At 38.3% G+C, this 23,429-nt stretch overlaps 1 protein-coding gene across 3 annotated transcripts in view; it reads right to left on the reverse strand.

The window, feature by feature from the left end:
- Window positions 1-2,053: 2,053 nt before the first annotated feature.
- The window catches only part of nnt (nicotinamide nucleotide transhydrogenase), a 37,624-nt gene continuing 16,248 nt past the window's right edge, over window positions 2,054-23,429 (reverse strand). For 2 of the 3 annotated variants that reach the window (XM_015382771.1, XM_015382772.1), the window contains exons 12-22: window positions 20,168-20,278; window positions 17,389-17,534; window positions 17,037-17,232; window positions 16,220-16,453; window positions 14,408-14,568; window positions 11,327-11,506; window positions 10,065-10,224; window positions 7,135-7,216; window positions 4,419-4,537; window positions 3,135-3,250; window positions 2,564-2,713 (exon numbers count right to left, since the gene is read on the reverse strand). In XM_015382771.1, coding sequence (XP_015238257.1) covers window positions 2,564-2,713; window positions 3,135-3,250; window positions 4,419-4,537; window positions 7,135-7,216; window positions 10,065-10,224; window positions 11,327-11,506; window positions 14,408-14,568; window positions 16,220-16,453; window positions 17,037-17,232; window positions 17,389-17,534; window positions 20,168-20,278 — 1,655 coding nt within the window. Of the gene's footprint in view, window positions 2,714-3,134; window positions 3,251-4,418; window positions 4,538-7,134; window positions 7,217-10,064; window positions 10,225-11,326; window positions 11,507-14,407; window positions 14,569-16,219; window positions 16,454-17,036; window positions 17,233-17,388; window positions 17,535-20,167; window positions 20,279-23,429 lie in introns of all 3 variants that reach the window. The other variant, XM_015382773.1, reaches the window with a different exon arrangement.

The following is a 23,429-nucleotide window of genomic DNA, read 5'->3' on the forward strand; positions in this document are numbered from 1 at the left end:
TGAATCAAAATAAAATTGCATTTTTTAAAACCAAAATTAATATTATTTTTATTTTATTTTGCACTAACCAAAAACATGCAATTGTTCTCTCCAGGGTTTCATTGCATGGAAAGCTTGCATGTCTATGGTCCATTGTAGCAGGACCTTAGTGCTGTGTGGAAAAGTGCTGACTACTGGAATGCATGGTTCTGCATGCAAGCTGCAACCCTCCTTTATTTGGTGTTGCAGTGAACCTTTATAACCACCTAAAGGGCCGGAGTGACAGTCTCTTACTCCTGTTAAATGTAATGTGACCAAATCTAAGTGCCTCTGAGAGTTGAGATCTGCAGATTAATTAATTGCCCTGGCACAAAGTATACAAACAAGGAGGATGTGTAAAACCACGGGCTGCAGGTTCATCTTTCAGTATGGCAATCCTACTCATACAGCCAGAAAAAAAAAGGGAAGGTTTTAGCTCAGTGTATATTTAAGGGCCTAGTCAAAGTTCAGACCTAAACTCAATGGGGAACCTGTGGCGAAACTTTCATATTAAAAGCCACAGGTGGGAATTAATCATGAAAACCTTATTTATGGAGCTACTTTCATTCAGCTAATCAGTAGTTCACATAGATTAAAAGTGTCAGTCTAGATGTGGAAAGCTGATACATGGCTTTCAGTTTACTTAATGTGTGGACAGAATTCCTACCCCTAAACCATGTTAATCCAGCTATATGTGGCAAATATTTAACATCTCAGCTGGGCTACACAAATCCAGGCTTAAAGCAATAAACTCAACCTCAAAGCAAACCTTGTTCAGGAAGCTGTTAACAGCTTCACATTAAACATAGGGAAAGTCGAGATAAGAGATAACACCTTCAAGAGACCTTTAGAGTAAATACAGCTTTATTAGGGAAGGAACTGTTCCATGACAAACAAAAGAGGGGAAAAAACAGATTCACAGTACATCTCATCCTCTTAAGATGGTACATTGAAACATTCTTCTTCCAAATCCCAAAGTTGTTCTAAATATGAAGCGCTCTTAGAAAATAACAGATTTACTTCATCTTCTTGTTACTAATATTTGTTCAAACATGGCAACAGTCTACAGGTGTGAATGGTTCTAAAGGCTATTTGCCTGTACATCTTACAATGCTACAGCCTCATCACTCAATTCAGTTGCAAAAAAACAAAAACAAAATGAGGTCTGAAAATGCAAAGAAAAAAAACGAGAAGAATATTGGTCCTGATTTTTTTTGGAACTTTAGGAGCCTATCTGTTGAACAGAATGATTAGAAAATAATGGGTCTGATTATGTTAAAGACTTAGTTACACAAATTGCATGTCTTACAGAGAGGCGTTGGTCATTTTATGGAGAGGTAGGATAGATGTCATGGTCCCAAGACAAAACTATGGTCATTGATGTCCTAAAGTACTTCTTTAGGGTTTGAATTTGAAAAATGAACAATGTACAATCTGGAAAAATGATTGGAGTAAAATAATACTACAGGGATTAATCTCTGTTGAAATACTCTAGCGGTTAAAAAGAAGCCAATTCTCGTGTGTCTGCATCTGAGAATATATCCGTATTAAATTGGCACATTAAGCAGATGTTTAATCAACAAAAAGACAAACGGTTCTTTGTGTAGCAATAATTTAACCAGTTGTTTAAATTTGGATGCAACAGGTTAACAAATAGCCCCGATTTCAAAGTGTGATCCTTCATTTTTTCTATGGGGCAGTAATAAGAAGGCTCTCTGGAGTGGCTGAGTCACTTCGACTTAAAAAAAACCTTTATCTACCGTAATATCTGAACACGACAGAATGATGGAAAGCACTGAGTGGCAAAACATAACAAAAATCCTTTCAGCTAATGTGAGCGACGAGTGTTTGCAAGAGCAAGACAGTTCCCTAAAAGGCTCAGAGGAGGGTTTTTAACTTTTTATTTATGGTCTGATTTCATTTTGGAGCCAAACATTAAAGAGCAAAGCATTTAAGCAGATACTTTCCTAAACTTCAAGACAAAGTACAATTTTTTTTTTTTCATGTTTATACTATTGTTTGTTTTGTTTTTTTAACAGGTGAATGAAATGGAAGGGGACATGAAAGTACTAAACTTAAACTGTGGAGAGAAGAGGAAATGAAAACCTTTTAGAGTAAAGAGCTGGAGCATTCCTTACTTTTTCAGTCAAATTCATCAGATTTTTTGCTTTTTTTTTTTTTTGCTCAACTATTTTCTAAAAATATCAAGAGTGAAACTGATCATACCTAAGATTTATGTGTATCTAATTTCCTGAATGTATTTATTTTACATCACAAGATGAGTCTTGGTCACACAGACACCCATTATAACGCAGCCTTCCTTTCCGATCTAAAAAATAAAAGATGCATTGTTACATGAGTTAGAAACATACAGTACCTGTACATTTATTTATTTTTAGATCACAGGAAGGGGGATGCCAAAAAAAAAAGCTCATCTCGGTTATATTTTTACTAGGTTGGTGAAGTTACAGCTGTACAGAGATGAATTTTCAAATCTTTCCTCTTTGTGCTCTAAGGTGGAGGTGTCTCCAATACGGGGGTCACATTACTGGCTCTGAGTCTCACGGACTTTAGCCTGCAGAGCGTCGCATGTTTTCTTGGCGTCGCCAAGCAACATTGCAGTGTTGGGTTTGTAAAAGATGGGGTTGTCCACTGCTGCGTATCCAACACCCAGGGATCTCTTCATCACGATGACCTTCAGGGAAAAAACACCAAGATGATGATCATTAGGGAAAAACGTTTTAAAAACAATTTAAAGGTAACCAGAAACCTTTTAATTTTAGGACAATCATAACGCCACCATGCTTTAACTATTCAAATCCACACTTGAGCCATTTTACTTTAAGCTATAATTTTTCTTTCATATCTCCAGAGCGAATGTTTATGGAAAAAACTGAAGAATGAATTCCAGCTCTTCGCTTCACACCAATGGGATGCTCTGCATGCTGTCATTTCACAAGGACAAACTGTTATAATAGGATCAGCATGAAAGTGCACCTGCATTCATAACAATGATGGCCCGCAGATGCAGACGATTCACCAATAAAACTTCCCTCTTGTCATCTCTCTGGGGTTTGAGACAGATCTCATTATCACGCCCATAACAGATGTCTCACCTGTTTCGCTTTCCAGACCTCCAGGACGGGCATGCCAGCAATAATGGAGTTGGGGTCTTCTTGGGCGGCAGAGTTCACTGTGTCGTTGGCACCGATCACCAGAACCAGGTCAGTTTCTGTTTGCACATGGAACATATCAAAGGTTAAAAGGACCATGTGTTCCACACCTGTAGTGCTGCTTTTTATATTTACTGTACATGTCTTGTAAATGTTGGATTAGGTTGCCATAAAACAGCTTAAAAATGACAGATAATTTACATACTTTTTACGAGGAGAAGGTGAAATTAAACTCAGATGCATCTGATTAGATTGAGAAGAGCAGGATCATTTAAGCAGGTGGAGTCACTGCATCTCCATTTTTAAAAGGAGGTAAGCAAACAAACGAACATTATAGATGTTCACCTTATTTTTTTTATTTTATTTTTTTTACTAGAAAAAGCTAGGATGGATGGAAGAAGAAATCAAAGAAAGATTAAAGTTAGGAGTCAATTATAGAATAATAATAGAAAGGACACAAGGGAGAAAAAAGGAAAGGAGCTGAAAATGAACAAAAGAAAGAAAAAGGTGAGAACAAAATGGAGGTTAAGAAGGAGGAACACAGTAGAGAAATTATGTACAAATGAATTAAGAAAGTAACAAAATCACAGTAGAAAAGACAGACATGATGAGCAAAAGGAGAGGGATCATAACCCATGAAGTATAAAAAGAAGGGATGACATAGGAAAACATGAGAAAGATAGAAAGGAAGAACCATATCAGGGAGAAAGGATAAATACAGGAGGTAATGACTTAAAGTACACAAACAAGTAAGACTAAAAGGAGAGGGACGAAAACATTTTTGAAAATATTTATGAAATAAACAACTTTTTATGGATAGATTCAACTCTGAAAGCAGGGGGATATAACATTTCAAATAAAATGTCAAAATTCCAAAATAGTCCAAATGGTCATGTCTTGGTAAATTTGTCATTAGTGCTATAAGTTAAACAATCATCATCATTTGTTGTAATGTCTTTGTCTGAACATGTGTCTGTGTTTTGACTGATATAGTATTTTGTGATCTTGTGTTGTTTTGTCTTACTGCCTCAGGACGACAGATGTATATTAGATGTAAATATGCTATAATCTGGATCATTTACAATCTGTACAGAAGTATAAGATTGTTCATTAATGTACTCTGTCCTGATTAAATAAATAAGAAATAAAATAAATGTATATGTACTACTTACTTTTTCATTGAAATGCTAAACTAAAAGGTATCACAGCAGTCATAACCCGACTCACCAGGGAAGTCCTCGTTGATTTCCTCCATTTCCAGGACAATGTCATAGGGGACGCCTGCTTCAGCCAGCAGCACGTTGAGCTGTCCGGGCATACGGCCGGCGACAGGGTGAATACCAAACCTGCAAAAAAAAAAAACAGACTTTAGGTCCTTACTTTGCAGAAAATCCTTCCTTTACAAAAACAATAGGACCAAAGGAGTGGAATGGTGTCAGTGGCGGACAAAGATTAATCACAATAAACCTATTGAACAGAGAAGGAGTAAGGCACCCGAAAAAACAAAAAAACTAAAGAATTTATTGACAAATTGAGCTGAAAGATATTTGTAACCACCATTTGTTTACATCCAACTCCCCCAGCCCTCCTCCACAGACATCATCTATTTAGTGTGCTCTCTTTGTTTGTAACTTGTGCACAGCTCTCAAACTCAATTAACCATGACATGTAATCAGTTTAGATCATTAGCAGCAGGCTCCTTGTTCTCTTCGTCGAACTTACTTTCTGGCAAACAAGTTAATCTGTGTGCATTATGGACAGGGATTTGTGGAAAAGAAAGTGAAGCTTTGATCTTAAAGAGAAGAATTAGCATTTTGTGTTGTTACTGCTGAACCTAACCAGTAACATCAGAAAGGGGGATTGCTTAAGACAGAAGAAAGACACAAGCGATTATACAGGCTGTTGGGAATAAAAGTATAAATTAGGAAAACAGAGTAAGAAGACAAAACAGAAGAAAAAAAAAACTGAATGTTTTCTCCTCTTTTCTTTGACCACCCACTTTTCCTCTAATCAGGCACAAATGCTCTAAGCAGCAGCAGCTGCACCAGCCGGGATCAAACGGCAGAGGCAGGAAAATTAAACGAGGTTCCGCTGTACCTTTTTCTGTCCCTCGTTAGCATTTCCTTCTTTACAAACACACACTGGTCTCTACATGCAACCCCAGTTCTTATCAACCAAATGAGAGCAGTGACATCCTTTCTTACCTGTATTAAAATGCACACATTTATATCATTTTTCCATTCAAATATATTCACCTGGAAAGTCAATTTTCAACAGAAAATCTAGACTTTTTCTGTCCCTCTTTTCCAACTTTAAGTAGGTCAAAAGGACCTCTTTGTTAAGCACAGATTTAATCAAAGCCCAGGGGACTTGCAAACTACTGAAGGCCCCATTAGAACTGTCAGTTCAGTTCAGACTATCTTTTAGAAAGGATAATCAATAAATGACATTATCAATAAAAAGTTAATTTATTCCACTAATTAAAATTACAAAAGTAAAACTTATAGATCATTGACATTCGTTTACATTAATACTGAATTTTATGGCCAATAGTTTAGTTTCAAATTTATCAGACATAAATGTTACAAAAAGGCCATTGAAAAAACAGAAGGGTAAGGAAATTTAAGCCAAAGTAGAAGTGTGTAAGCAGTGGCCCTGATGAGTGCCATCTAAATTGGGCTGGCAAGAAGGAAGGTAAGAAAAGGAGGGAATATGCTTCCCATTGATAATTAAATTAGTATAGGGACCTCTCTATATTCCTATCAGCCACACAGGAGTTATATGGTTGCCCACAATCCTTTGTGTGACATGATGTAGTCCAACAACAATACATTGTTTTGTGACTATGTGAACTGCAAATGCACACCTGCATGTTTTGGGTTTTATAATGGAGCTTCGGTCGCTCTGTACATTTGAGTAACTTTTGTTTTATAGTTCTTTTTTTCCAGACATCCATGAGGCTGAAGTCCGTCTGGTTTCAGCAAAGCAGTATGGAGTTCTTTTCCGACCCTACACTGTGTCCCCAATGTTGACCCCAGAAAGGTGAAGGAATAGGAGCTCAGAATAGAAGTGGGGGCTAGAATTTGCCCAATTTGGAATGAGCCAAGTTCTCATCAGCAATGCTATTGACCTGATCATGTGTGTTGAAACATTTCAAAGGTTTAAGACACAGGATGTTAAAGACTGGAAATTAAGATCCCTGCTATAGACAAGGTAAGCTACTAAAGGTCTAAAGTATGGTTGTTCCAAGTTTTTTATGTTCAGTTAATAATGGATCGTTAACTGGAACAATAGTTTGCTTAAAAATGTGCACAACAAACATTTGTGTAAATTTGCTTCTACGCATAATGGAGATCTATTTTCAACAAAAGGTGGCACCAGTCAGCACTAAAAAACCTGGTTTAATGGCAGGATTTCCTACATTTACCCTTTGAATTTGTAATGTTTACACTGCAAACATCTGCTTTCTTTAAGATTCACCCGTTAGTCCGGAAATATTTTTCACTTTTGGATTGAACATTTCTTTCACACCACATCAGATATCTGCACATACGGGAGAGCCCTACACTGATCAGCTTTAGAGCTCAACTCAAACTACAAATGAAAACAAACCAGTCATGTGACCACTAAACTGTTAACATTTCCTTGTGATGCTTATATTGTATATTATATGTTCTTTCTTATGTATTTGCCTGCCTAGGGACTGCGGATGAAAACTAGCTTTGTAGCTATAATCCAGCATATTTATTACATTTGTTTTTGTACTGATGTTCATTAATGTGCTTTGTCCCTATTCAAATAAATAAATAAATAAATAAATAAGCTTGATATCTTCTGGTTGTGCTTATGTTACAACAGTCCAAAAAGGTTTGAACATGCACAGCTAAAGATGACGCTGCTTTAAGCCAGCTGTGGATTGAGACCAAGTTAATCTCAATCTTACCTGACTTTCTTTCCAGCCTCTGCAAGCATCTTTACCAGCTCAGCGATTGGGTATTGGGCCTTTGCAGCACAAAGTCCATAACCTAAAATATTTTAAAACAAAACAAGGGAGAAATGAGTTAATTGTTAAACCTGTTTCAGAGATTTGTGAATATTTAGAGGTGAGTTTACACTGAACAAAAATTTCTGCTCCAGTCGCCTGGTGTTAGTCACTTGACATTATGCAGACATCACAGTGAAATTCCTGCCTGCTAACATCAAAGCATAATCAAAAAGGAGGAGAGTCTATCTGGTTATTGGTGTTCTGGGCCCATGGGTCACAATTTATGAAGGGGCACAGTATATGGTGCAACACTGGTTACTGTATTTGTGTCTAACTTACTATGGCTGAGAGCAAGTAACGCAACTATGTGGGGATTTGAAAGCCAAACAACAGCGTGAGCCTCACTAGGTCCGCTCCAGTTTCGCTTAGTATTATCACCTGTTCTAGGATGTGCTCTGCCGCTGCAGGAGGACGGATCAACCGGCTCTGGGGACTTTGAGTGAAAAGATTTGTATCCAATACACTACTTAACTCCACTCTGAAACAAAATCCGGTTCCTTAACTGGTTAAGATAATGCACATTAGGGGAGAAGTTCAGGATTATTTAGCTTCTGCAAAATTTCGCTTAGCTCAATCAATCCAATGTTTACAGTGCTGCTTCTCTCTGTAGGTCCGAAGCACCAATTAGGCGCTTGATACACATCCTTCGCATCGCCGATGTCAAGTTGCCTCTGAAACATGCCGTTGAATAGGAATTACATGGTGATCATTTGCTCCATTTAAGTTGAAACCTTAAAAAAACTAAAACATTAAAGCAAAAAAAGCCAACTTTCATCCTGCAGGTACAGAGGATTTTATTTTATCACATAAAGGAGTTGCTAAATGTCTTTAAGTTTCCCTGTAGCCAGAAGAAAATTAAACATTACACAAAACATAAGTATAATTCAATCAGACCATCAAGATCTCATTTAGCTGATCCTGCATTCCTAAATAATTTTTTTTTAAGTTGTAACAAGGAGTTTATTCTGTTTGTTAGTAATTATTCAATTTCTCTTGGATGTTTTTTTTTTTTAATTAATAATAACAAATAGTCTAATTAGCCCCATTTGTCTCTATATAATTGCATAAGCAGCACTGCTGTAGTGATTCCTACAGGGAGATTTCAGTGGACAATAACATTTTTTTTCCCCCTCGCTGTTATTATGTGCAACCATATTTAGTACCGGAGCAACAAAAACAAAACAATGTTTTGATTTTGTTAGGGATTATGCTGTAAATGTGATGTAAACATTGTTTTCTTCTCAAATCATAAAATAAATAGATAAGTAAAAAAAAAAAAAATGGATGCTCCGCTTTTGGAAAATTTTAACACAGGTGTATGGTGTTAGATTTTTATCTCGCACACAAACATGCGTCAAATGGTTCAGTGATGTTTACAAGCCTTGCCACAACAGGCAGTCCAAAGCTGTCCTGTTACAACACATCAGTCAAGACGACGTGCCGCAAAAACCTCTATAAAAACACACTTATCCGTCTTCCAACCAAACTATTTCTCACTTTCTTACCTCTCTTTACGGTATTTCTTTTGCCAGTTTTGCTGCCAATATTCTCACGGGTTTTCTTGCGTAAAGGAAAACACATGGTTCCAGACCATGAAGAGATGGTTCAGACAAAAGCCAGAAAAACACTTCTGTTTATCAAACAGGGCCTTAAGTGTTTCCACAGACGTCAATCAGCCAAAGCGACTGTGACGGCTCCAATTAGGAAGAACGGTTTGAATGGAAACACGGGCAATGACTAAAAGCTGGCACAGCATAATGATGCAACACTATTAGGCAGAGCACAGGCAAGTATTAGCTATTTATGGTATCGTTTCCAGCAGGTACTGTTGTATTCCAAATGTTTATAATGCAACACTACACGTGTTAGAGGGTACACATTTGAGTCGGACTGAATTTATTTTTTTAACCTTTCCTATTTTAAATTTTTGTTTTATCATTTTAATCCAGATTGGATATTTTAAATAAATTGAAATGTCTCACAAAACACATTCGACTTATTAGTTGCAGGATGATATTTGGGCATGCTTTTGCATTATATGAAAATGGGATTTAGTTTAAAATTAGCTATTTGGTCACCCAGCATGTTTGTTGGTTTTTGATTTATGAAGAAAAAAACAAACAAACAAAATATATATATATATATATTGTTTTATTTTAATCCCCTTTATCAGGTTTGAGTCAGTCATTTTTATCTTTATTATTTGTTTTTACTTTAAGCTTGAACTTTGTTTTTGTTCAGATATTTTTAGAGTGGAAAGCTGAATAACTTAACCTACATTTGATGCCTCGATTCTCTGCTACTGGGCCACGGGAGTGCTGTAATTTTGCAATTCTTGTAAATTACTGTGATTTCCTCTGAAGTTTTTTTGTAAATTGGTACTGTGCTCTATGACTGGAATGGCCAATTTGGAGAATAGGTGCTTTTAGTCTGTGTTTACATGTACCCATGCGATCAAGGCAGCTCTTTGGAACGGGACGGCATCACAACATTCTTATGGAAAGGACTGAAATGTTTTGGTTTTTTTCTGGGCCACCCAATAATACATGAAACAGCCACTTTAAAGCTAAGACTGTGGAAGGCTGTCACACATTCCTTCGTCAACCTAAATATAGGAAAAATTCGAAACAAAGTTGTGTTTGAATCCATTGCATCAAGCCTGACAAATCAACTACAGCCACGTTTTCTTAATAATAGTTGTGATACAAAATTAGAGAAAGGGAGATTAAAGAAAAAACAATCTTTGCTTAACCCTGGAAGGAAAGGTGAACAGAAAGGTCAAAGCATCGTGTTTTTCCACTCATGTACCAGACCCCTGTGTGTTTTACCTGGAGTGATGATTATGCTCTGAGCCTCTTTAATCATGTCGACAGTCTGCTCCACGTTGACCTCTGTGTGTGTCCCTGTGATCTCCATGGGCTTTCCTGTACCAGTGGAGGATGTGCCGTAACCTCCAAGGATCACATTAGCAAGTGAACGATTCATGGCCTGAAGAGACAGGAATATTTACTTTTTCCTGCCCTTATAAAATTCACCTTAAATATCATGAGAAGGCAAAGAAAATATGTTGATTAAAAGCAGTCTAAACAGGCTTTTATTTAAAGTGGTAAAGAGTCGTTCCTGCACCCATATAGTGTTGTCTATCTGCAACCTGTAATGTGCAATCTGTACGCACATGCACTTGACAAAAAGATAGGATGCGCAGACTAATAGCACTCCATATGGATGAGCTATGGTGGATTTCTGACACCAGTGCGTGAAATTTGGGCAGAGCGGGGTGTCAACGCTACCTGGTGGGGCTGCTGTTTACCGATAAAAAGTGATGGAGCCAATCTGCGGTCAGGAGGCTAACCTTGACTAGTTGGTTGAGTTGTAATTGTATTTAACCAATGTTTGCTAGGTTAATGTGCAGAGAGGTGGAAGTTTTGGAGATGGCCATGGTGACGCTGAAGGTCCAAGTAGAAAAACTGGAGCAACCGATAAACACATTTCAAGAATAAAGTCCGCAGGATAGTGAAGGAGAACACAGATAAGCTGACTGCCTGCCTTGGAAGTGAGGAATCATGGTAAGAAATAGACGATTTCTCTAGAGGTTTAGACCTGCTGTGGTAGCCTGTGAATAAGGGACCCTATATTGCATTTATATTGTTCCTGATGGCTGCTTCTTGAGTTATAAAAACTGTATTTAATAAAAGGCTCAAGTAATGATTAAGTTGGGGAACTAAGGGCACTGCTGGAACTAAACTCTGCTCTGCCTGCTTAGCGCGCTTTTACACCCTGTCTTTATGGCTGGTTGTTGCTGATGCTTTGGTGTCTTTTCAGCTTCTTCTCCCATCAAACCATTTTTTTCTTCAGTGTTTTATGGTTTTGAAGTATAGCTGGTTTTAGTGATAGCATTGACAAACCCGTGATCTCACCGCTTGGAGTATTGCAACATGGCGGTACCCTTACCAAATAATTATAAACAAACTTAGTTTTTTTTCTTTTATGTCTGTATTTTTCACATTGGTAATATAATTATTGAAAATAGTAAGACAAAATCTTATGAATTAAGTTAGTTTGTTTGACGATGCAAATTCAAACAACTTACCACACACATAATATATGACAGAATGGCTCCAGATGAGCCAATGAGAGCTCCAACGATGGTAAGCAGGTTGTTGTTTAGCAGGAAGCCCTCAGCGCACAGGGCCCAGCCGGAGTAACTGTTGAGTACAGTAATGACCACTGGCATGTCGGCTCCTCCAATAGCTGCTGTCAGAGTAACACCCTGCAGGAGAGGAGAGAGAATAAAACGATTTACCAAAAGGGGTGTTTTTGGAACAAAACTAGAATAAAATGACAGACAACAGTATTTCTTTTAATGTATTTTAATCAAAGAAAGGAGGGAGGGAGGGAACTAAAGAAGGTCAAAACTTGATACGTTTTTTTTCCTTCTAGGCTCCTACTGCAGCCTAACTACTGCCTAATGAAACTTGTTGGAAATGAACTTTGCTCTTCTGCAACAGCGACACTGTTTCAGGTTGCAGGCATATTGCTGGTGCAGAGATACAAGTCAGACACTTGGAGATCTTCCAGTTATAGGAACCACAAAACATACATTACCATAAATTACTTTGCTGTTTGAGAAAAGAAAATCAAGACATGGTGAAAGAGCTTAAGCTAACTCAATATGTGGCTTGTGAGCCAACATTTGGAGGCCACTGATAAAGCACACAGGCAGAGACCACAAGGCACATTTAGATGTTTTTAGTCTGCTAATCCTGGAAGCAGAGAAACAAGATAAAGACCCACAGGATCACCTCTGGCTATCACATACAAGACGGGTAACCAAGATGTCTTTCGGATGCTTACCTTAAGTAGCTTAATGAAACGTCCTTGATTTAAAAAAATACTAAACATCATTGCTACAAGTTACTTATGTGTGCTCACCAATAGCATCTTAAATTAAAATTAGGAGCTATTTTAAATGCTATGTAAATATACAGTCTTCAAGTGCTTGCATGGTATTGATTTTACAACCTTTAATGTGGGATCACACTGGCATGGGCAAATCCTGTCTAAGAGAGGTATCATTTTATCATTCCTATATATATATATATATATATATATATATATATATATATAATTATATAAGCTACATAATAGAGTTTTATGTTAGTGTTTAAATTGATTTGGTTGTTGATCATTAATTAAGCAGGCACACAAAAAAGGTTAAAGTGGACTACTTACCAAACCATAACTGTTTCTGACTTGGGTCTACTATCCTATACCTCCTATCTATCATTGCCTTATATTTAAAAGCCATGAATAACAAAAAACTAGAAATTTGCTCTGAACTCTCCTAATAAAACCAGCTGGTTTGTGATCTGATATTGTTAAATTTTGCCTCTTAAAAAAAATATATAAATTCCAACAAAGGAACTATTTTTCACAATTAGATGCACATGCTCTTTGTCCTTTTATCATCTGCACAGTTGCTGTTTTACAGGGGCCAACTGTCGTAACCAAAGTAGCGGCTCTTCCAAAACTAACCGAGCGTTTCATTAATTTCTGTTCAGACATCATAAATGGTTCCTTCTGACCACATGCAAGGAGTATTTTTTTACTAGTTACTAGTGTAACACACACATGCACACAGATTTGTACAGTAGATGATTCATAATACTGTACTTGAAATACTGATTAGGCCCACAAGATAAAGAAACTGATATAATAATCAATAATCCCTATTGCTGGATGAAATGAAACCGAGACTCCAGCTGCTGAATTAGGCAACAACATGTGCAAAACACTGGATTTGCTTCATTTCTTCTATAAATCATGGTCTAAAGTCTAAAATTTTCAGAAGTATCATATTAAAATGCAAAACTTAAGCAAAAGAAAAAGCCAGAAACTTCGATTCCAGTCCTCAATGCCTGCATTGTGAACGTAGCCTAATAGTTACTGGTTGGTAGGTATTAACTCTCACTTCTGATTCTTTTGTGAAATCCGATTCTTTTGCACGGTTGTTCACATTTCCAAATATATGCGATTTGTATGTGATCTCATGTGTGAACTGCGTTCATACAACATAAGTGTCCCTCATGAGCAGTAGAGGATGAAATGACTTTAAAAGCAAGCGTGCTCTGTGTTTGCAGAAGTAAAGACGGATGGTAGCGCTGGAGCGCATCTCTCCCAACCTCAGCCAGTGCATTAACAATCTTTTCAAGAGGATTGGGGAAAAAAGACTGCTCTCCGCATTATCGTCCCACAGGGACCTTTGTTAAATATTAATGTTTTTTAGGTCGGAAGAATGCGACCTGGCCGTTCAGCCACAGGTCGCATTTGAAAAAAATCAGATCTGTGTCATTCAGACTGCCATGAAAAGATCAGATACAGGTCCAGATGTGCAAAAAAAAAAATGGATTTGGGTCACTTCAGGCTGCTTTGTGAACATAGCCTTATCAGGCATGCCCAAAGTCGGTGGTCGAGGGCCTCTGTCCGAAAGGTTTTTTCTAAAACACCTGAATCTAAAGGCTCAATCCCCTCATTTAGCTCAGCAGAGGCATGAAAAGGAGCCACTCATTTGCCAGCCATTCAAGTGTGTTAAAAATGTGGTGCATCAAAAAGTTGCAGGATAGTAGCACCCATGTTCTGTTCAAACCATCTCAACATATATAGTTTTTTTGTATTTCATTCAAATTTATGAATAATATCCTTACAAACATTTTCAACAATACAAGGCTGCTTAGGTAAATAGGCAATGGATAAAAAAAAAAAGAACGGCTAAAAAAATCTTTTTGTTGTTCCAGCCTTCATTAGGAGCTTCTGCTTGTTGATGTATCAGACAGGCTCAAAACCTTTCAAACCTTTAGGCGCTGAGATCTTATTAGTTGCTCAGGACCATGTCGAATCTGTTTGCCTGTGACTTCCAGCTCTCTGCTCCACTCCAAATTCCCAGGCAGCCTGCTTCCTGTAAATTTGCATCTACTAAAAATACCCACTTTTGTTGTTCATCTTCTTTTCTGTAAAAACTTTTTTTCCCCACCACAGCAAAAATTTTCTCTGACTCCAAAAACGATGTCATAACTGGGGTTCAAACTGCACTCTTACAGTTTAACCTAAACATCTTCATGTCCGGATTTTTCTTCTCTACAAGAGAGGTAAGAAATAAACTGGTGAAGCATACCATGACAGCAGAGAGGGCGGAAACTGATCCTAAGCAGGTCATGCCTGTGGTGTAGCTGGGATCCAGCATGTAGGGAATCATACCACCGACGCTAGCTGCCATGAGAGTGGCATTGAGAGCGTGGCGACCAGGAAGCATCAAAGGAGCGCTGTTTAGCATACCTGAGAAAAAAAAACAAAACAAGAGGGACAAAGCGATAAAAAAAAAAACAGATAATCCAATCTCCAGTGTGTTTTTATCATGATGATGCAATAAAATAAAATTTTCTATTTAACCATTATATATAAATATATTAAAGCAAAAATCCTTCTATAAAACTAAAATGTAATCATAATAATGAGGTTACATTACTGCAAGTAATAATAAATGATACGACTGCAAGACTAAATGGCCCACAACAATGACAGGCCTCCTCTAATCTGCTCATCAGGGCCAACATCAGAAGGATTGGCACCAATTAGCACCAGTGGCCTCGTGCAGGGGTGGGAGATTCCAGTCCCTGAGGGCCGGTATCCTGCAACTTTTAGATGTGCCTTTGGATCAACACACCTGAATCAAGTCATTAGATGATTGAGAGGACCCTGGAGGAACTGACTGCCTACTGAGGAGGTAACTCAACCATCTGATTCAGGTGTGATGGACCAAGGATGGATCAAAAAGTTGCAGGATACCGGCCCCCAGGAACTGGAATTGCCCGCCCCTGGCCTAGTGGGTTAGAGCAGTCTTTGTGCCCTGAGAATTTCTCATTTACAATTATTATACTCAACTCAAGAGATCAGGGGAAATTCTCTACCAACTGTATGTGTTTTGTTTTGAGTTCTCCCTCAAGTTCCTCAAGGTAACCTAAGGGAGGTTTTACTACATTCAGTTGAAAGTAATTCATGTGGTCACAAGGAACTATTCTCTGATGAAGAATCTCAAGTAGGACTGAAACAATCAGATTCAAGTATATGGAGTATAGAGACTTTAAAACATGCCCTTAGCTGACAGAGCAATCAATTTAGAGGAGAAATTATAACAAAATTTTAAAATATCAAAAAAAAAAAAAAATTCTTAGTCCATTAATATGCTCCACACAGAACTTCTTAAGAGTACAAGTTTCCCTTCGTTTAAATTCTGTAAAAACTCTTCAAGGAAATTTTGCTATCAGATTATTAATTGAAAAAAATAATCGACAGATTAACTGATTAGCAAAATGATTGTTAGTAGCAACCCTAATCTCAAGCCAGGTTTCTATGTAGGTTATTTTAATTTTCCATGCCGTTGCAGCTTCCAGGTCAGAGAATTCTTAACCTTTTTTAGGGAGTTTTTAAAGTATACATAATAAAATGCCCCATATTAATGGACAGAAAAACAAACAGAAGAAGCTACAAAAAGATGGAGAGGAGAATGGATGGACAAATAGTACAAAAGGGATGAAAAATGTAGGGATGACAAAATGTATGACTGATAAATGGATTTAGTGATCAATAAATGGATGCATTAAAGACCAAACAGAAGATGGACAAAGATTGATTATGCACATCCAGATACATAGATGGATGAACTAATTCCTATTTTTATTTTTTTCAGATTTATAAGGAGTTCTAAAGTTTAACATTTACCCATAGCACATTGGAATTACCAAGAAAAAGCTAAAGGCCAAAGCATTTAGTTTTTAATAAGCTTCACCCATGAAGTACCGTGGAGCATCAAAAAAAAAAATTTATATCCCGATCTGTAGTGACAGACATCATTTCCATAAGTGGGGGTTAAGCAGCGAATAGGTTCAGATGGTTACAGTGCTGCGAACGACTGGTCTCTCTTTCTCACCTTGCAGTTTGCCGTATGCCACCAAAGAGCCGCTGAAAGTGATCCCGCCAATGTAAGTGCCGAGGTAAGCAACTATTTTGGTAAGGTTGGCTGCGGGGTCCGTGGCAAAGTGAGGGTACTCGATCATATATTCGGCCACGCAGGTGAGAACAGCAGCCAGCCCGACCAAGCTGTGGAACGCAGCAACAAGCTGAGGCAAGTCGCTGATCTCAATCTTCTTAGCGATGGCTAAACCTGGAGACAGAAAGAAAAAGAAGATGAATAAATAAAACAGAATGCCCCTTGGGGTCTTGGGTATAAAAACCACGAGAATCACGAGCACGCACACTCAGAGCACTGCTGGGAAACGGGCCCTGTGGAAGAGCCAGGTGCTGCTGATGAGGCCCACTTTGGGAATAGTTTCTGTTGTTCTACAATGAGTGTGTTTGTGGACACACATGTCCTGCAGGAAGCCTTTCAACAAAGCTATATCTGGTAAAGAGCATTATTATCTGCGTAGATAGTTTAGTCTGGTCTTCAGATTTGTTACTGGAACAATTAGCATTTTAATGCTCCAACTGTCCCAAAGCGAAGAGAGAAAGTGAGTAATAACTGATGCTGGTTTTTCTGACAGACCTCCAGCATCTGGCTGGAGTTAGTCATGCTGTGTTTGATGTAAACATCACAAACTCTCTGCACACCTGCTTTGTAACTTTCCCAAGCTTGGAAAACAACACAAAACTTGCGTCCATCTGCTGCAACACTGCTCTGCGAGTATTCAGGTTTTCCCTGAGAGTCTCTCAGATTATCCTGTTAAAGTAAAGGAAAACACTCTTACCAGCAGTTCCACCCACAGCCATGGCTGCGCTCATCTGTGCCAGGAGCTCAGGATTTGGTTTAAGGGCACCCAGAGTGGCAGCAATCCCTCCTGCGACTCCAATCATTCCCAGTGCGTTACCCAGCCGAGCTGTGGTCTGGTTGGAAAGACCAGCAAGGGCACCGACACAACACAGACCAGAGCCCAAATACATCATCTGTAAGGGAAAAATAAAGATCCAATAATTTCAGCTGGAAATTCCTGTGCACCATCTGGATCAATAAAGGGATACACTCAAATGTCTGTTTTCACTATTTTTGAGAGGGGGAGTTCAAAGGGAAAAGGGAGACGTGGCATCAGCATCTTGCTGCACCTGTTCAATGTTGTATCCAGACTGCAGAGCAGCAGCGTAGCCTCCAACAAAAACACCCGCTGGAAGCAGATAGAGGTAGTTGTACTCAGGAGGATCAGTAGACCGTTTGAACATGTCCAACATCCTCTGGGTCACCAGGAAACCACCTTGGAGGGAGACGGGGGGGGAAAAAGCAAAATATTCAATTGACTTAATTGAAAAAAAAAAAAAAATTATCAATATATTGCAGTGAGTATGCTTTAACGTAGAGCTGAGCAATATATCGAATATATACTCAAAGAATTTTGAGTTTCCCCACAAACAATAGTTAAAATGACTGTATCGCAACCATTGAGTACAAATTCACATGACAGTAAGCCACCTGCATCTATTTGACAGTTTTATTTTCTCCACACACTTTGAATGCATCATAAGCCCCTCCTCCAAAAAGGATTATGTTTTGTGCGGCATGCACACTACAGCAACCAGCAAACAAAATATGGCCAGAGCAGGTGTTTCAGCTACGCAATATATGGCAGTGGTTTGGATTTCATGCCGAGGAAGTCGAAAAAAGGCGGTCATTAGAAAAAGATAGCAGTACAAATTTATTCCACCACCTAAAAAGTCGTCAGCTGCAAAATGAAGAATGTTGTAAACCCCGCATGTCAGCGTCTCCCCGCACACCAATTAAAAGCTTAGATAAATCAGCTGTGAAGCCGATGACATTAGACTCGTTAACTGAAAAAGTGATTACATATGAGAGAAAAAGGAAGAGATGCAGGGAAATCACAGAAGCTATTTATTACATTATTTAAAATTTTTTAAAAACTCTAATACCTGTGATGTGTTGTGGTCTTCTTAAGGTGTTTTGCAGGCATTTTATAAACTTGGCAATGTTCTAAATTTTACAACTTTTTGCGTTACTTTAAAATTCCCAGCACGTAAAGGTCAATGCAAATATGTTTGAGATAATGCTCAAATTTTTTGGACCGTATTTCAACTTTTCTTTTTGTAAATTGAGGTTATTTACTTTTTTCAGTCTGCATTTTTTTATGCACAAAATAACCCTTTTTTATTTTAAATTTTATTTAAGGAGTTCATGATTATATAGGGTATGATCATATAGGGTATTTGGTGCTGGTCCTTAAGGTCTCTGAATAGGGTGTGTAAGATTGGTTGGGCTGAAAATGGCATATTTGCTGTTCTATGGGCCCTAATGCAAGCCTGGTTATAAGCCTTAGAATGAAAAGACAGGTTTTCTTCCTTTTATGGTATGATCATGAATATTTAGATGAGCTGTGCGCTGATTGGTTGGTTTACAACGAGCCAAGCTGCTGAGCAAAGACGCATCATAGCGACAAGCACTCACTCACTGAAACATCAAGATTATTGAAATGGTAGGGTGACCAGTCGTCCTCTTTTTCCCCAGAAATGTCCTAATTTTCATGCCTAAAAAAATGTTCGGGGGGAAATTCAAAATGGTCCAGGATTTTTGGTCGACTACTGTGCAGCACGTAGTCTAAACACACCGGGCACCGCATGGTTCTGGCTAATTTGTAATAGAGAAACTGTAGGCTAAACAGCTAAACTGGTGTCTTACATTTTCCTCTATTCATGTTCTTGGGCCAGTGAACCAGTGGGCTGGTCTGTATGTCAGTTTCAGGGTGTGACGAAAGTACAGGCCAGAACCAAATAAGGCAACATCGTTTTGTTTGGATTCGCCTGTTTTATGGTGAAAGATTGGAATAGTGAGATTTGCAGAGAAAGGAGGTGTCGATAGGGTTCGAACTTCTCTGGACGTCCATTTTACCAACTGAACTATCGTTATTCATCTAAGACAATGTAAACTCGGTTTTGCATTCTATGGCTCGTTTAAGTATTGTGTGTCTTCGCTTTTTTCCAGTGTGGTTGATGAGATCTTATTAAAGATCTAATACTGACACCGAAAGACATAATGTGGCAGCATTATAAGTGAAAAGCTTTGAGCTAGTAAAAATTAATTTTGAATTTGAAACCAAAGTTTGGGTGAAGGACTGCTTAGTGGGGCAGTGGGTAGCAATGCTATCTTGCAGCAAGAAGGTTCTGGGTTCGATTCCGGGTCCAGGGTCTTTCTGTTAGGCAAATTGACTTCTCTAAATTGTCCATACGTGTGAGTGTGTGCGTGAATGGTTGTTTGTCGTGTGTGTCTCTGTGTTGCCCTGTGATGGACTAGCGACCTGTCCAGGGTGTACCTGCCTCTCGCACCCCTCAACACCCCGCTTGGGATAAGCGTGAAGGAAAATAGATGGAATAGATGGAAGTTTGAAGTATATCAGTGCAATTTTATACACTCTATTGTTTTGAAGGTAATTTAAACATATCGTGATATGCATTGTGTATCGCGATATAGCCAAATATATTGTGATATTAGATTTTTTTTCATATTGCCCTGCCCTACTTTAACATGGACAGTTTTACTATGCCTGACAAATGTTCATCTAACTGGACCAGTATCCCATGAAGGCCTCCAGTTTGCATACAGAGAATTAAGTGTGGAAGAACACACTTCCCATGGCAATTAGGAGAGTGATGAGTATACTAATAATTTCAGGAATTATTTATAATTGCAACTGGAGATAAATGACTGGATGTGTGTGGTCCAAGCCTTAACCACTGACTCTGGTTAGAACAGACGGGTGAGCTTAGATTATGTTATGGTAGAATTGACACAAACCAAGTCGATCACCAGCTTATGTTGAGATTTTTGGCTCAGCGTTGGTATAACTGGCAGAAGTCGCTATGAGACGTTTAGGTGACTCACCAGCAATGTTGACTGAAGAGATGAAGGCAGCAAGCACGGCCAGTGTCTCTGCACTACTAGATGGCAAGTAGCCCCCTCCCATCAGGGACAGACCACCCACAGCTGTCAGACCTGCAGACCACATATATATATAAGTCAGTGTTCATGAAATTACGTTTTCATAATAAATGACATGGCAATAAAACCCTTGGTGAAGCTGATGAATAAAAGGGAGGAACTCTAAACTTTGAATCAACACTTATTAGATTTGTTTATCAGACCTTCTACAGACACAAGGCACAAAAAAACTGTTTGCCTGCCGGACTGGAAAAAGAAAGAAAGAGGGAGATAGAATGATAAAAAGCAAGAAGAGAGTTTGCGAGTGAGTGAGTTTGTGCGTTTGAACCAAAAAGACCCAGGAAACCTTGATAACATCATCCCTGTAATGATTTACAGGAAATAAGATGCAATACACAGCACCGTGAGCTCGCTTTCACACAGACTTGTGTGCTTTTTAGGTTGAGCGACAGGTGTGTGCGTTTGTGTGCATGCATGTTTGTGGTTCAAGCCTGCAATCCTAGATTAGCCCCTCGGCTAAGGGGAAAAAAGAAAAAGTGGAAGTTTAACCTTATTTCTCTGCCAAGGCTGGCTTTACAATCATGTTTGTATATCAGACCTTATACAAAGTTTCCAGTGTTGCCAAACATCATTCCTCAACTTTTATTATGTAATTACAAGCTCATTTAAGATCCGTACTAAAATCAAAGAGGTGAACAAAGCAAGAAACAATATCAAGATATGGTGGTAGAAGACGATCTGGCAGAATGACAAGCTTTACAAACATCTGAATATAGGGTTTCTACACATTCTTCAAGTTAAATAACCTTACATTGCACATTTCTTAGATCATATACAAAAGCTCAGTGAGCAAAAAAAAAAATTGGGATGGGATAATAAACCAAATGTAAGATGCATGATGATGGACAAAGGGACAGATGCTGAGAAACACAAAGGATGGATGAATAAACAACTTAAACAGATAACAGAGAGATAGATGATGGACAAACAAATTAAGATCATACAAACAAACAGGGCTGCAGCTATACATCATTTGTCTAGCCATTATTTTTTCAACCAATCTAAAAATAGATACTGCATTTAAATATTCTGAAACAAACTTTGGTTGGGGCATAAAAATGTTTCCCCTTTAATTGAAAATTGTTTAATTCATGGTTTTAATATGTCAAGTTGCCCCATTTACACTGGTCTTTTGAAGCCTTGCAGAGATCCCTCCAAGCACGGTAACCGAGATAACTGAGTGTAAATGGAACACAACTGAACTGAACCGTGCCAGACACAACCAAACTGCGCTAAATCTGGAACTAGTTCAACAGTAGGGCTCAGCACGGTTCAGTTGTGGCTCAGTTCTCTGATAACATGGGCAGACTGTGTCATCTCTTATTTAAAGTCAGCTGACTCTTTTCCCAGGTTTTCCGGTGTGTTCGGCTTTGCAATTCCCAGATCTTTTCACCTGTTCACAACATGGACTTCTTCTCAGCCTATTACAATAACTGGTATCAAAAGAACGTGGTGTGACCTGGGATGATGCAGAGACATTTGAATTTGGGCGAAGGACACTGATCCGGGCACATAAGTTCCTAAATGTTATGGGTGCCGCCATTTTTGTTTGCATAATTCCCGCCTTGAGAGTAGTATCATACAACGCCAATAGGAGGTGAGGAACCATGCTAGCTTGATGTGTAAATGGTTGTAAGAATTAAGCTCGGCATGCTTAACTGATCCAAACTCTGTCCGAACTCAGCTCGGATCGGTTTCAGAGGGGTAGTGTAATTGGGGCATTATCTAAACAAGATCAATCTAGATGCACAGAAAGAAAAAAAAAAATCACTTTTGTCTCTTTTACCCTAAAAATATTTCCCATAACACTTAGAAAGTATTGAGATGTTAAATGAGAAATGGGAACCAGGTGTTTGTTTTGCTGTCGTTTTTGACCACCAGATGTTATCCTATTGGATTATTAAGACTAACTATAACTGAGGTGTTCTGTGTTCTTCTACTGCCTCTTGGATGAGTGGTCGGTGCCCTTTTGGAGTAATATGGTTGCTCCAAGGAAAGTTCAACACTGTTCCACGTTTTCTACACTTGTTGATATTGGCACTCACTGCAAATCACTGGAGACTCAAAAACTTAAACTTGGCTTTAATCAGAGAATCAGAATGCATTTATTGCCATTTTATTCATTACAAGGAAAATACACCAATATCAGTGTAACCTCACTAGGATTTTAGAGTTAAACAGCCTTGTTTCTCATCTGTTCTTTAATTCTGAGGTTTGTATAATCAATTTGCTTCTAATATTATTTAACCTACTAAAGAAAAGATTTAGGGCCTTTACAGGCCATGCAGTAATTGGGTCTGGTTCTGGAAGAAGATATTTAACCAAAAAGTTGATGAAAGTTGCTTAATATTCCTCACAGATAACTGAGAAGCAAGCTGATATAAAAGCTATCCAAATAATGAAGGCACGAACTTTCAAGAAAAAAATCCAATAGATAAATGACAGAAAATGAATCACTGCTGATACGAAATATTGAAAATCAAAACGCTACACACCTAATTTTAGGCCCAAAGGGATTGTCTGGCCCTAACAATGAACATATCAGTCAAAAAGCCAAAAAACACCATCAGACAAATCTTGATGCCAACTATGACACAAACACAGGTGTAGATGATATTTTGACTCTGTGACAAACATTCGATCTCCTCGAACAAATAGGTAGACACTGAGTCAGGGCTCTCAAATAGATGAAAGCTTCTCTCTCCAGCCAGCAGATGTGACAAATGATCTTTAGTTTTCAACTATATACAAGACCATTATCATATATTAATGACAAAAGAAATAACATAACTGTCCAGCACTAAAACCTCCCCCACTTTGTCTGCCAACCTAAAAGTTTTTGACTCCATTCGTACACGCCCTGCAAAAAAGACAAGAAGAAGATCTGACTACTTCGATGACCCATCCAGTGATATGTGTGAAACATTTATACAACCACAGAAAGTCTGGCCAAAGAACATAGAGAAAGTAAAAGAAAAGGACAAGGTGGCAGGCAGTACAAAAAAAAAATCTTTGAAATAAAATTCAGGCTCAGTTCCCCTTTTCATCCAATGTTAAAATGAAGCTTGTGTTTTTCAGAGAAATAAATTAAAACATTTAAAAAATCTTCAAATCACAAGCAGACAAGCAGAAGAACCAACCTCTT

This window comes from Cyprinodon variegatus, unplaced genomic scaffold (assembly GCF_000732505.1).
Source record: "Cyprinodon variegatus isolate N-32 unplaced genomic scaffold, C_variegatus-1.0 Scaffold266, whole genome shotgun sequence".
Lineage (NCBI taxonomy): Eukaryota > Metazoa > Chordata > Actinopteri > Cyprinodontiformes > Cyprinodontidae > Cyprinodon > Cyprinodon variegatus.